Here is a 15,296-nt window from a genome sequence, read left to right as displayed (position 1 = left end):
GATATTACACGTATTAATTCGATAAATAAACTGCGGACATTTATGCAAATTTGTATTTTTATAAATACAGATAGATAAAACCTATACTACCGTGCATAAATATTTGGACACTCGATGCGATTCAATTGAAAGATTGTGGTCCAGATGGACGCTGCTTAAAATTAATAGAACTATAATAGATTGAAGCGTTAAATGTCAATGACTATAAGCAAACGCTTGGAACGTTGAGTATGATTGACATACTTTTTCTCAAAAGTGGATTTAAATATCAAAATGTGGAAGTCGTTCTATCGATTTTGGTTCTCGCGCAGGATATAGCCTGTGATGAAACGAACAATAAGGTTTCTACATTTTATCCGTTTAGATTGGATAATTTTACAATACAAATGAAATAACGTCATAATGAAATCATTTGGTATAAAGAAGGTCAAGTTACTGCGATGCTTTTACAAAATTTACAATTCTAGTTTAAAAACGCTGAGATTTATAATAAATTAGTTGAAAATATTCCTTCCTCGTTAGTAGAGAAATATTCATTTAAAAAAAAAAATTAATCATTGTTCGAAATACTTCACCAACTTACTAAAATATCGAAGACGGTTATGCTTCCGAATATTTCCTTAAAGAGTTGTAGTAGAAAATATAATAATAGCAGAATGTTTACTTCGCGGAGTGATCCGGAAAATATGGAAAAATGTGAAAAAACAAATGGTAGCAAAATGTGCCAAGTTGCTCTAAACACAAAAGTTTCTTAGTAAAAATGAAACAAAATTTTCATCTTAACTTTCCAGAAAGCATTTCGTCTATTTTCGTTTAAACTTGCTTCGAAACTTCGAGAAAAAAATGTTCGCTGGACAAAAGAATTGTAAATCAAGCAAATGGCATTTAAAAATTCGTTTCTTCCTTTCAAAATGTATTAACTACCGTTGAATGGATAATTAAATGTCTCTTACGAGACCACTTGTTTCCTTCGCCTCGTGCTCGTAACGTGAATCTCTTAGTTAAATTATTTTGTTATTATTTCATTAAATCAAGTCGTTAACTCTTTGCAATAAAACTTACCAGCGAATTTGCCTGGGTTAAATATTTTTTACAACTCGAACAACGCAGAAATAGATAACGAGATCTAGGTGCGTGCTGAAGTTCAAGATACACGAGCCTAACCAGCCGAACCTAACTCAACCTAACCTCTATTTATCAGATATTAGCTGGACGTGAAATGATTACGATATATCCTTTCGCGAATCTCTCGTCTGGAGCCGCACGGACAGAATCAAACGTTAAACGTCACAATCGTTTTCCCGTTTCATGGACCACCTCGGTAAACAGATTATTGAAAAACTCTCTGTTTCGCGTTCCGAAACGGACAATAACATGGTTGTTGTTCTGCAACAACAGAGAAATTATTCGTGGGTGAGACGTGAAAAGGATAACACGCTCGTTAAATTTCATCGTTGAGAGGTCTGTAATTGGAAATGGAATCGGAGATTCGTTCGACCATGATTTCCGACCATTCTTTCTCTCCATTAATCAAACACAACGTGCTAGTGTACTCGCATCTATAAACACGCCATTACTGTTCAAATGTATCTGAAGTTGTAATTTATAAATTAAATTTGAATATTAATCGGTCGAATTTGATCAGAATATATGAATTGGCGATGGATTAGTAATTAAAAGTACCATTTACTCTCTACGGAATCGGCAGAAAAATGGAATAAATAGTTTATTAACCCCGGAAAGGGGTTAAAAGATCAAGTAGAGAAAAGTAAATTTGTATATTCGTTGGAAACTAAATACGTTTAGTATAATATCGCTTGCAACCAGACGGCTGTAGTTTTCAAAATTCTCGCGTCAAAGACAAAGAGATTCGTTAGTTAAACCATTAGAGATAATGTAGATAATTTGAATAACACAAAATTATCGAATAATCGAAGATTCCAAATAAAATTCCAAACACCCGGAATTGTTAATCTTCACACATATTTCTACTCATATACCTCTCATAGCATATTCTTATAACATATAATAACTATTCATAACATATTCCTATGTGAAAACAACGCAGGCCAATTAATTGGTCATAATTGATTTATTCAACTTGCACGTGTGAACGTCGCATTAGCATTCCTCAAGGCATCTTTTCTTTCTATTCTTCTCGTTGGATGAATTTAATTAAAACTCGTCTCCTTGTCGGAGCCTGTGTTTGTTATCAGAACGACAACAACGCACTTTTGCCAAATGTCCTTAATTAATTACCTTCCATATTGTGCAAACGATAGAGGATCTATTTGGAGCGAGCCGACAATGTTTGGGCTAGAGCGATAGATACATCGAACAAGGAATAAGTGCTATATATCTACAAGGAGAGAACATCGAGCTCCTGGATTCCTGATCCCGATGAAACTCTCGAGATACGTGCACGACAGGCTTCGATTTCAATACAAACTATACAGACAGATATACGGTCGATCACGAAAGTCTCCGAACACGCTTAGAAGCTAGATACAATATGCACAGTGTTTTCTACTTTTTCCGGTTAAACTTTAGGAGCACGATTTACAAGTGAAAATAAGGAAAAATGTTTTAAAGATGAAGTTTTGTTGTAAACGCTTTATTTGAAGATTGCGAGGCAATATTGGACGCAGCGCGAAGTACGTACGTAGAGTGCAATTTCGTTATCATTGAATACAAAAAATCATAGTACGAAGCGTAACTATAGAGAAAGAATAAACGCAATTTATAACTTAGTTACCGTTAGTCGGTAATTAAGTAACTTTGCAAGTTAACAAAGTATGGAAGTCGAATATTCAGGAAAATTTCAAACTTCTCACAGACATAGTCCGTGTGATGCCAATAACGGAACAGTTTCTTTTCTCAGCTAAAGAACGGTCTTAGAGGTGCAAACACCTTCCCCCAAAGAAATCTTCATTTTTCGTATCATCGTGAATATTTTAGTAAGAAACTACATAAGATACGGGGAGAAAAGTTAAATTAAAAGTTGCAGAACTTGCAAATAATTTTTCTTCGGTATTATCGTATTCTTAAATACGACATTCACTCCCTGAGGTATTGACGCTAGAATATTTCACACTTTTAGAACGTCCTTCGTATTATTCGAATATTTTTGTCCCTCTGTTAGTTCGGATAAGGCAGGCTCTACTGTACTGGTAGGTGGCTTTGTGCCGGAACACTCGGTATATTTCACGAACGAATTCTCCTTTTTGTCAGCTCTTTATAACGGCTTATAAATTACGAAAAAGCGAAGGAAGCGTGTGAAATTTGAAGAATGGCTGAAGGCAAAGTATTCCAAGGTACTAGTACATGTACGTAAGTAAGTGCTGTGACCCTCTTCCGGTACGCGGCCCTAGACCTTTTCTTCATATTCTTGAGCGCGTTTTCCGTAAAAGTGGCAATAAAAGCTGGGAAATATCCGAGTGTGGGTAGGGTAGAAAACTGCGGCCTGCACATACGAGCACCGTTGAATTTCTTTCTTTCATTCTCCTCTTTTTTCTTTTTTTTTTTTTTTTTTTATTCCCACGGATATGCTCAATATAACTCTACCCTCGATCCGCTTAAACAGTAATTTACAATGTTTTTTTTCACCGCCACTTCAACCGCCATATTGCCACATTGCCGAAGCGATGATCGAATTTTATCCTTTATGCAATACCGCACAGTTAACTTTCACGACAGACATTCGCGTATGTCTTAGGTGCGCAATATTTTAATATTCATAAAATTCCTCTCGCTGCTATTCTGATATTACGCTTTGCAATCGTAACTAAAAATGCATTTGTCTGAAGAAAAAAAATCCTGCTTTTTGTCACGCATTTTCAAAAGGAAGATATCATCTATTTTAAAAAACGGAGAGACATTAGACCTGGCGCGTATAAATGAGCGATCAGTCGATAATCAGCAGACGGCTAATCTTTAGGAAAATTTATATTTTTGTAGAGACTATTCAAGAAATAGAATTTGAATATATATATATATATATGAGATACGTTTTAGCTGCTAGAAATTATAACAGATTGGTATTGTACTATAATTAGGTGATATAATTATGTACATTCTGTGTATTTTTGCATCTTCGAATTTTGTATAATTGCATTCACAGTCCGTTAACGAGTAATTAATTTTATTTGCAGCCTTCTCAAGTTACTTTTCTATTAAATTAAAGAAGCTTGTGAACAACGTTGTTTATTAATATTATGTTTTGTTATTTATTTAGTATTTATGTAGTATATATAGTATATAGTATTTATATACTTCTAGAAATGAAAATAATGATCAAGTTATTATATTTTAGTTGGTTGATATCTATTTGAAAATTTCCCATGAGTAAGCACAAAAAGTCCGCAATCTATTTACGATAAAACCACATCTCGCAAAAAATATGCGTGTTCAGATGCTTTTGTGCAGTAGTATATTTTTGAGGACTTTGTAGTTTGACTACAATTTTGGAAAAATGAAAAAAATGGCCAGCTGTAAAAGTGTTAAAATATAAAAAAAATTATATGTATACAGACTGCATTCTACGTCAGCAGCAACCAGCTGAAGATTTTAGAAAGAGATACTACATCAGCAACTACGAATTAGCGTTAACATTCTTCTTTTTTTATACGATGTTGCATCTATTTAGTTCATTCGCAGTGTAGCAAATCGAAGTTACCGCTTGCGTCAAGACTCAGCGCCATCTAATTTACTAAAAATCCTCTTAAGGAATTGATTGCAGATACCGTTGAATGAATATGAAGATATCTGCATATTTAGAATAGGTTGGATAAAAAGTTCATATGTTTTTGAACAGATGTCTGCATCGTTCTGCTACGTAATTATGAATTTTTCCAACCAAATCAGACCATTGATTCAAAAGTTTATTGTCAACAATCGCAATGAGTGAACCGAATATTTGATGACAAATCGCGTGTATCTCTATTTTTCTTCGGGATAATTCACAACCGCATATCGCTCATTTCCGCAACAATCAAACGAAAACAAATTTGAATGTTCTGAACTGTTATATGTAGTTTCGTGATGGTGTGATAGCGACACAACTGCCCTCCCATAGCAAATTTTTGAACTTTACTTGTAGGATTCCACCAGTAGAAGTACAAGGAACAACCGTTTTTCTTGTTTTTCGAAAACTACAAATTTCGAGTTATGCTGCAACAAATGAGCGATATAAGTCTTACGACTGAAAATTATGGATTTAATCTGGGAAATTATGAAGCGTCGCCCATATTCATCCGATTTGGTACCATCAAAATATCGCTTGTTTAGATCCTTGCAAAATTATCTGAATGGCAAAAGATTCAGAACCTACGAAGTGCACAATATGCTTCAAGAATATTTCTCGTCTAAACCACAAAAATTCTACCTAGATGATATCCAAAAGCTTGTGGGACGATGAGACAGTAATAGAAACTAATGGACATTTTATTATTGATTCAATATTTAATAAGTGAAGTTCTCCAAATAGAATTCAGTGGAATGCATACAGTATAAACGGATGAATTTGTCGTTCAATTTTTGTGCAATAAGTAGTTATAAACATAATGCGTGAGAAGATTTATACTTGTTTTTCTTATTTTAATAGCAGTATTTTACGTCATCCAGCTATAAATTTCAATTTATTACAATCAACTTTCAGTTTTAAAAATGTGAAAAAGACCGTAGGTTAGAAAAGCAACAAGTACCCCTTATTACTCACGATGAATATTACGAACTACTTAAAGTCTTAGATCTCAGTTTTATTACCTTGTATACCAATGACAAATCGACTTAAAAACAACATATTTATCAAAATTTAAATCATTTATTTAATAACATATTACAATAATGTATTAAAATTAATATATGTATATGTATGATTTAAATATCCAGTTTTAAATGTCACGATTTAAATCAACCACAGCTAAGCAAATGTTTAAAAAATTAAATGCTAAGTACTTACGAAATAGTAAAATTAATAATAGCCATACAATTCTACGTAAATTTAGAAATCAGCATTACAACTTAATTATTTAGGAATAAAAAGCTTTTCGAACATCAATTTGTTATCGCGTATTAATTTTGAAAAGTCGATCTGAACGCAATGTGTGCAAACATCCTGACATACATATGATTGTAATAATCAAATTATTAGACCATTCATCTGCAGCTGTAGAAGCTAAATTAAAATTAATAATGATAAGAATATAGGCAATACAAATGCGAATAATAATAATGTATGTACATTATAACTACACGCACATCATATATTACATTCGACTGTTTATTTTCAGTTGTAGTGTACGTAATCTTTCGTTATTTCGTAAATGGAAAATTCAAATATTTTCCTACTGAAATGAGACAGGTATACACGTGAGAATGTCTTTCGTTTTAATCACATTTGGAAGAAATTGTACGTTTTTCCCTGGCAAAGTAGGAATTAAGTGCTCCATAAAAGCAAACGCAAGGATCGTATAAAAATACTTCCGTTTTTTACATAGGGTAGAGCTGATCCATTAGCCGAACAAATGGATTTTTAACGGTCTTAGGAATTGTAAACGAATAAATTACAACCACGTCTTGCGGAACGTCGGTGATACGTAATTATTAAAAATTCCTAAGATTATCAGTAGTAACAACGTTTCTTTAATAGGTTAATTAATTCAAAAATTTAAAAAAGAACAAACTAATTCTTTTCTCTTTTCAAAATAAAAAGCTCGTCATTTGGTCCAATTAAAAGAAAAAGTGATTACGTTTTAAAGGGTTTCTGAATGTCAATGCAACCAACTCTATGTAAATCATTCCTTCTTATACAAAGTAACAAATACAAAGGCACTGCTGTGCCCGAGTATTAATGCGAGTAATTCTACTTATTGTAAAATATAACGATTCTCAACGTGGAAGTAGCAAAGACAATCTAATTACACATTTAGAAGGAAGGATGAAGGGTAAAGACGGAAGAATGATTGCAAGGATTTACGCGTGGAAATGAGATAAGTATTGGAAAGAGAGTGGAAACAGAAAATGCCGAATTTATGCAGGACGTGAAATATGTTCCGAAGGAATGTGACAGGATTATTTAAAAAAAAAAAATAGGATTAAATTACGGGGGTAGATGCAGTGGTTGTTCTGGGGGCACAAGATCCGAGGCCCGAGATTCTGTGAGAAATTGAGAAGGAAAAAGAAAGGGCTAGTGGGGAGAAAGGAGAACAGGAAAGGGAAGAAAGATTCTATATAGTTTTATATTATATTTTTGTATTTTTATATTCTATATTGCCATAGATATTTCGTATTTTATGTTTTTGTTTGGACCTGTATGTCGTTGAAGCTTAAACACTGCGAGACCATAAAAGACATAGGCAACAAGGAATATAAGAGGCACATTGTAGGGCTAAATTTAAGTTGTAGGTTTTAAGACTAAATGTTAAGTATGTTAAACAGGATAATTCATATGTTAAACATGACGGTTGGAAAGGTAGACGATAAGGGTATGCCAAAGAGAAATGTAACTGAAATTCCGTCCTAACCTAGAGAGGAGGGACTGTGAAATATAAATGAACAATAAATGGAAAATAAAATGAATAAGAGATAACGATTTCATGATTTTCAGAATGAAATGTTCGACTCGGGAAACGATCCTGAATCAACGGTAGTCCGGACGAAACGATTGGAATCAAAACGCATTGGATCGTTGTCGATCGTGAATTCCTTGGACGTGTTACGACAGAGAGTTCTTCTTGAACTTGCCCGGCGTAAAGCTTTGCAGGATCAACAGCAAATTGACGCAAATCGACGTATTCTAAAAACTATCGGAAAAAGATCATTACCGCTTTACAACAAAGACGTGCCCAAAGCTATGGACGCAAGAATAAGAAACGGAATTGATTATGTCTTCGAACAGGAAGAAAAAAGCCACGATCGAGACGTGGTGCCAGAAAGGAACCCTGACAGAATGCAGAACTGGCTACGAAATGACGATTCCGCTTTTCGAGAAAGACAAGACGATCAAATGCGAAGGGTAATTATTCTGTTGGTTCGTTTTCGTAAATTTAATTCTTCATAAATGTACAGTGCCTCGCGAAAGTATTTGTACACTTACCACGCGAAACGTTTACGTCTATACCGTGCGTGTTATATGAAAACATGTTGAAATTTTATTAGCACTGTGATGAGACGCGACTGCCATAATTATATTGGTAAAATTTAAAACCAATCTGAAAATATACATAGAGATTGCAAGATATTTATTGTAAATTTATATTTGGAAAGAAATTAATATACAGTATAAACTATATATAGTTAAGTATGTGTATAGTAAGTATCAAAGATGTATAGTGAGGCTTGTTAATATTCCGGCTAATTGCCTGTTTAAGCACTTTTTGTGATCTATATAAAATATATATTTGTATTAAATTTCCTTCAACTAACTGTACACATTTTCAGAATCGTTTAAAATTTTATCAATATAATCACCATAGTTGGGTGTCGTTACAGCACTAATGAAATCTTACACGCGTAATAGGTTTATAAAAGATAATAAAATAAAATAACAGACAAGTTTATTTCAAAATAGAAATGAATGCAAATATAAATTCCAATGTCTTGTTTGAGAAATAAATTGTTTCCAAATGATAATTTCAAACAATGATGGTTGTTCCAAATAATAATGTAAAATTATGAATAACAATTTTATACATAATAGACGTGCTAATTGTTGTAAATTATTCGCTCTTAATATGACTGAAAACTTAAATATTGTATCAGACAATTGAATCGCATGATTATTAATGATCATTAATAACAATAGCAAAGAAAACAGCCGTTTAATTGAATTTGACGCTGGAAGAGGAGCACTTATTAACAAAGTCAACAGTGAAATGTTTACTATGTTAGTGGTATTACCTGTACGTGGTAACTAGAATAGATCATCAAAATATTTACAGTAGAAATAACTTTTCCGATTATACATATTGTCGAAATTTTAGAATTTCCGTAATTTTTTAATAGAAGTTCCATGCCATATAGATAGGAAGAAAATTATTTTCTTGGTAAAATCAAATAACAAATATCTAAATTTCAAATAAAATAACAAGTAATAAAATAATTTATTTTTCAAATGCATCGTTGCTTAAATAACATCATTTAAGATAAAGCAATAGAGCAAATAACAAATAAAACAAAAATTTTATTCGAATGATTATTTGAATAAAATTATTTTTAAATTGCCCAGCCCTGGCCTGTACATTAGATTAATGCTTCTTATTTTTTAATTTTATTTTAGATATTGACGTATAATAGCATTTTAAAAATATTATCTTGTAAAAAGTAAATGAAATCTCTGTTTTCAGATCCAAGCAAATGAGTTACGTTTGCTGTAATCAACACAAAGGAAGATCAAGTCACAATACACTATCGCTATATTACGATTTTTTATCTAACAAGCTAATGGATTGCATATAGTTTATCTATTATTCGTCATATTCCTCAGGTTTTATCATATATATATACATATAATACATACATGTATCTATACATTTTGTGCTGTGCAAAATTCATAATTTAATATCGCGTTTCATTCATGAATTATACGCAGATTATTCATGTGTCAAGCGTAAAGTAAATATTAGCGCATGAAGTTACCAGTAGTGCAAAAAGTTTAACAATCAGAATATATCAGTATTTTCTCCTATCTCTTTTATTTAAGTTTTAGTCGTCTTAATTCTAAGTAATTTTGTAGCATCCAGAAGAGGAGGGAAATAGAAATGTGAAACCATGTGAAACATATGATATCAATTTCCTTGTCTATGCTCGTACTTTTTTCTTCTCTATACTAATCATACGAAACGATTGAACTTTAGCTCTAGAACTAGATGTTTTACTATTTTCTATTTCTTCCTTTTCAATAGCGCAAAAAGAAACACGAAACAAAACAGTATTATGCGTTGTGATCCCTTAAAGTCTGCCCAACCAGTAAACCCCAGATAGAAGACATTTTATATCCAATTTTGGATATAATTTAATGTAAATGTTTCTTCGTATTAGTATTAAGTTTTACGAACACGACGATAGAAATGTTTTAAAGTATTTTATTATAATTATTTTGAAATACGACTCTTAATTAAAATTAACTGCGAAAACGTGCAAAGGAAAAACAAATTGTATTTATCTATTGTACAGTAAAATTTCTTGAACAACTAAGTATTCATGTAATATTTTGGTAATCATTTCAAGCCGGACTTAGACGTTATTTACAAATATAGATCCAAATGGCTGTAAATTTAATGTAATGTAATTATTTAAATATATAGATCAAACGCTTTCTTCTCAACAAATTTCACTCGTGAAAGGAATAAATGTAGTTAAGAATAAATGTTCCATAGAACTATCTCTTAGATACTTTTATTTTATGTAGATTATTTCTTTTTTATTTTCATTTACGTTACTTTCTTTACGATTATATTCCTTATTTTTATAACACCCTCAGAGAAACACAGATAGCGGTCTAATGAATTTATATATTTATTAATGAATACTGCATTAGAGGCATGTATTCTAAGTAATCGGTGAATAGTTCCTTTCGTGTGCACCACAGATTAATAGATGTGCTATATTTCTCACCGAATTGCGTTTATGTCTACGTAAAACATCGAGGCGTGATTTATTTTTGAAATATTTTCATTTTAGTCATATGATTTTACGCTAAATTAAAGACGCAATGCAAATAAATGTCTTTGAATATAATAGGATTATACAAAATTCATAATAAAAAAAATTTGTTGATTTTAATTATGTTACTTCGTAAAATACGTACTCTTTCAATTTCATTTGTTTTATTTTACTTGCAATTATCTTATAGCATTTTTATATTAAAAATTAGAAATTGATCTTTGTGGTTATTTTCAAAGTACAATGATTAATGCTTGCGATGTTTACGTTAATGTTAGAAAATAAATGTAATTAAATTTTATTATTATTTATATGTCGTATTATATAACCTATTGTTGAAGAAATGCGTAAGAAATTTTAAAAATGTATGTAACATAAATAGATTTTATTTATTTCAAAAACACGTACAATATCGTTTATTTATTTTCGTTTTAGATTTTCGTTTTTATCGGTTTAGTTACATAATGCGTAATTGAAATAAAATAAAATTAATTTAAATAAGATTTGTTGTGTACTGTAATTGTACCTCTTTCACTTAATGAAATATAATAAAATGTAATAAGAATAAATGAAATGGTTGTGCAGTTTTTTAAAAAGACTCATTTTATTCCTTATTATTACCGATGTTTCATATAATGCTTAATATTATTATTAAAATTATATATATCCCATCCACATAGTGAATGAATAATATTTTTTTCTAGAAATATAATATCTGTCAAACTGTTCCAAATTTTACAGAGTATTATTGAAAATATTAATGTACAATACTTTTTATAAACATTTGTAATAAAAACCTAGTGAAGTAGCTAAAAGGATCCACATTTTTTATTTTATATTTATATTCAAATCTTCTTCAATTCGTAACTTACTGAACGTATCTCAATTTTAATTTTAATTTTATATATAAATAATTAATGTACTATGAAGCTATACTCAACAAACGCAAGTAAATCAAGTAATTGTAAAATGTGGCTAATATTCCGGGTAATAAAGAGTTCAATGAAAAATAAAGAATAAAATAAGAATTACTGAAGGTAACTTAAAATCATAGGTCCGGGAAATGAAATATAATCTATTGTTCATTTGCAATCACATTTTACGAAGGTCTAGAACAAACACACTGCCATCAGACGCAGAAGCACCGACTTTGTCTCCTCGACTATTCCAACACACTTCAAAAATTCCTCCAGTTCCTTGATAACTATGTACCAATTGACCATTCTGCACAAGTAAATATATAAGAAAATATATATAATGTAAACCTTCTGTTAAATATACCAAACAAAAGAAGAATAACTATCTTACCTGCGTAGACCATATATGAACACATTTGTCAAAACTTCCACTAGCAAGAAATTTGCCATCTGGACTAAATGCTACGCTATACACTGGCTCTGTGTGTTTCGTAAGTCTGTGTATACATGCACCTCTTTCTACATCCCATAACCTTACAGTAGAATCGAATGATGCACTAGCTAAAGTTAGATTCATATTTGGATTGTGAGTTCCAGGCCCAGTTGGGGACCATTTAATAGTATATATTTCTTTGCTATGAGCTTGTAAATCATGTACCCACGTATCTTGTTTCATAGACCAAATTTTAAGACTCATATCATCTGAACAACTAGCCAATAAGTTACCTTGGGGGTCCCATTTTATAGCATTAACTTCATTCTACAAGTAAAGGAAAAACAAACTCTTTAAATTTTAAATAAATATTTAACTGAATCAAAGAATATAATTATTTCTGTATACATACTGTATGACCTTGGAAGCTCTTGATTGGTTTATCAACATTAAGTTTGCATACGTGTATGCATTGATCAGTAGAACAACTAGCAAATGATGTATTTGTTTGCCAATCAACATCCAAGGCAGGTGCACAATGAAAGCTAAATTGTTGAGTACATTGCCCACTTTCTGCATCCCATATAATTGTTGTTTTGTCAACTCCAGCACTTAATATGTAGTTACCACGTTTATTCCATTTTAATGCAAAGATTGGACCTTTGTGTTGACCTAATGTGGATGCTAATTTACCATCTGTCTTCCAAATTCGTGCATAACCATCATAACTTCCTGTTGCTAATAAGGTACCATCACACTAAAACAAGTAACCAAATTATATTAGTTTCCTTTTTTCAACGTTATAACTTAAGAGAAATAATCATTTTACCTTCCAATCTAATGAAGTAACATCTTTGTTGCTTGGCACTTCGGTACCACCTTTTTGTATGCAGTGACGAAGAACAAGCTGATTTGGAGCTTGTGAACTACCAGACATATCCCAAATACGAGCTGTGCTATCTCCTGAACCAGAAGCCAAAAGATCAGTTGTTGGATTCCATGCACATATGAAAACTTCCGATTCATGACCACGTAATATTGTAGCTTTAGTGTCTGGAATTTCAACAGCACTAGCATTAGTTCCCCTGCTTGAACCTTGTTGTTGTTCATCTACTTCCATTTCTGTCCTATCTCCTCCTCTCTCATTTGTGCCTACACCTTCATTGGAGGTAACAACTGAAAACAGGTTAGTAAATTAATAACAATTACCAAATGGAAAGTTTTCTCTCCTTCTTGTATTTATATACGTAATCTGAAATAAAGAAATTCTGTTCCCAAAAAATAACACGTTAATATTAAATAACAAACTCTTTCATTACCTACATATTATTTTATAGAATTAAAATATTATTTTATACTTATCTTATACAATTAAATTAATAAAAACTGATCTCTTTTTACAACTACAGTCTGTATAAACTTTAACAATATTCTTATTCTTATTCTTATTCTTATTCTTTATGTAATATTACAGTATATATATAAAGTAACTTGTAAATAATAAACCTTTGTAATTCTTGCTCTTATTCTTCATTCCAGATCACACATATATTAATAATATTGTTTGCTCCTAGCTTTCCGACATGTTATAAATGTAACAGTGAGCTTTATTTTGCTATATCAGTACATAATTTAACATTACAAAATAAATTTTTTAATTCATTAATAGAGTATAGTAAATATATTTTACTTTAAATATTCTATGACTGTTATAACAAAAATATTTGCTCATAACAAGTCCGACAGCTAAAGCAGTCCATTAATGTACCTGGTATAATAAGGAGGTCTATAAAACTTAAGTTCTTTTATAGACCAGGGTGTGCCAGGATAACAATTTTTGGTTTCAAAATATAACACATAAAATATAACATGAATAAAAATTAATATAATAAGTCAAATTACCTTCCTCTCCATTTGTATCTTGTACTTCTGTTTTCACCTGTTGTTTTTGCTGGTTAATTTGATTTTGTCTTGATGCCACAACATCTGGCATAACAGCATCAATAAGAGATAGGGATTCCACCATTCTTTGTTCAGTACCATCTTCGCCTATTGATATTTCTGCTTCTGTATACTGTAACCCTTTCTGTAGAATTGATAAAAGTGCTGCTGGTGGTACTAATGCTCCATTTATATTACTCTGTGATATATGTGATTCTATGCCAAATGTGTATGCAGAATGTTGAAATCCTATAAAAAAAAACCACACAGAGATTAATTTGCATCTTTTATATAATCTACAGTACAACTTTTATACAATAAACTTAAGAAATAACTTAGTAATCAATGTCATGGATATGCTTTTATTTGTGCTCAAATAACCTCTTTAAATCACGTTTGATCTATAATTTGTAATATATTATTGACCAATATGATATTATTAATTGCAAATATTATTGTGAAATGTATATATACATAATATAAGTAACAAATGTGTACAAACAATAGCAAATTCAAAATTTGCCAAAATTATTTGAAAAGAGGTTACGTAGTACTCTAAAAAATATACCAGATTCTTGAAGGTATCGGTAAACCAAGAAATTGACTTCATCGCTAGAGAAGCTCATCGTTCTTTACTTTCACGATACTAGCACAACATATTTATTGGAAGTTGCGCCTAAAAATCACTTTGACTCACGTCGGACGCCGAGATTGCCGCGTCGAGGCCACTCTACAAGTCACAGACACATTACACATGAAACCTTACCATTGGCCAAGAAATACGAACAACAGTGTATTCTTTAGAGATACATAACTAACTTCAATGTAATCTCTTCATTCAAAGTAACGAGACGACAATCAATTAGATTTCATTTATTATTGTCAAATGGATTATGTAAAAAATATACAATGGCTCATGGAAGTATTTTTTATGAACTTATTACGGATGTTATACGAAATATCTTGAAATTCCAGTAGTAGTATAATGACAACTTACTATCGTGATTATATTAATAAAATTTGAAACGATCCTGAACACGTATACAAAAGTAGCAAGTTATTTAATAACATATTATAAACATATATAAACATATGTTTTGTAGAGATTAAAGATATGTTTATTAAATATTCATCAATTTATCAACATTTCATTTATAAATTTATAAATTTCATAAATTTATCAGTCATGCATAATGTAATTCATTCATGACATATAATTCATAACATTCATAATATATATATATCATCTTTAACATTTATTATACGTATATGTGTGATTATTTTATACGTTTACCTTAATATATATTTTGAAATCTTTTAATAGGTCTAAACTAAGTGAGTTA

The 15,296-nt window shown here is 31.0% G+C and overlaps 2 protein-coding genes across 3 annotated transcripts in view; one reads left to right on the top strand and one right to left on the bottom strand.

Moving 5' to 3' along the window:
- The window catches only part of LOC126928333 (diuretic hormone 44), a 76,030-nt gene extending 65,649 nt beyond the window's left edge, over window positions 1–10,381 (top strand). For both annotated transcript variants that reach the window (XM_050744128.1, XM_050744124.1), the window contains exons 3-4: window positions 7,607–8,014; window positions 9,345–10,381. In XM_050744128.1, coding sequence (XP_050600085.1) covers window positions 7,607–8,014; window positions 9,345–9,374 — 438 coding nt within the window. In that variant the 3' untranslated portion in view covers window positions 9,375–10,381. The remainder of the gene's footprint in view (window positions 1–7,606; window positions 8,015–9,344) is intronic.
- Window positions 10,382–11,247: 866 nt separating this feature from the next.
- LOC126928265 (F-box-like/WD repeat-containing protein TBL1XR1) lies at window positions 11,248–14,719 on the bottom strand. The gene is made up of 6 exons (XM_050744086.1): window positions 14,522–14,719; window positions 13,915–14,202; window positions 12,842–13,188; window positions 12,425–12,769; window positions 11,971–12,339; window positions 11,248–11,886 (listed from the first exon to the last, which is right to left on the bottom strand). The coding sequence occupies exons 1-6, from the start codon at window positions 14,577–14,579 to the stop codon at window positions 11,755–11,757; spliced, it is 1,539 nt and encodes a 512-aa protein (XP_050600043.1). The 5' UTR covers window positions 14,580–14,719; the 3' UTR covers window positions 11,248–11,754.
- Window positions 14,720–15,296: the final 577 nt, after the last annotated feature.

The sequence above is a fragment of the Bombus affinis genome, chromosome 2, assembly GCF_024516045.1.
Source record: "Bombus affinis isolate iyBomAffi1 chromosome 2, iyBomAffi1.2, whole genome shotgun sequence".
NCBI classification, from domain to species: Eukaryota; Metazoa; Arthropoda; class Insecta; order Hymenoptera; family Apidae; genus Bombus; species Bombus affinis.
The sequence above is the reverse complement of the archived record's forward strand: the minus strand, read 5'-3'. Positions and strand labels throughout refer to the sequence as shown.

Bases quoted from the DNA above. Each gene is read 5' to 3' on its own strand.
- LOC126928265 (XM_050744086.1), bottom strand. From the start codon at position 14,579: ATGAGCTTCTCTAGCGATGAAGTCAATTTCTTGGTTTACCGATACCTT. The intron at 12,770-12,841 runs GTAAAATGATTA...TACTTGTTTTAG, and splicing joins TTACTTCATTAGATTGGAAG to TGTGATGGTACCTTATTAGC. The intron at 12,340-12,424 runs GTATGTATACAG...CTTTACTTGTAG, and splicing joins AGAGCTTCCAAGGTCATACA to AATGAAGTTAATGCTATAAA.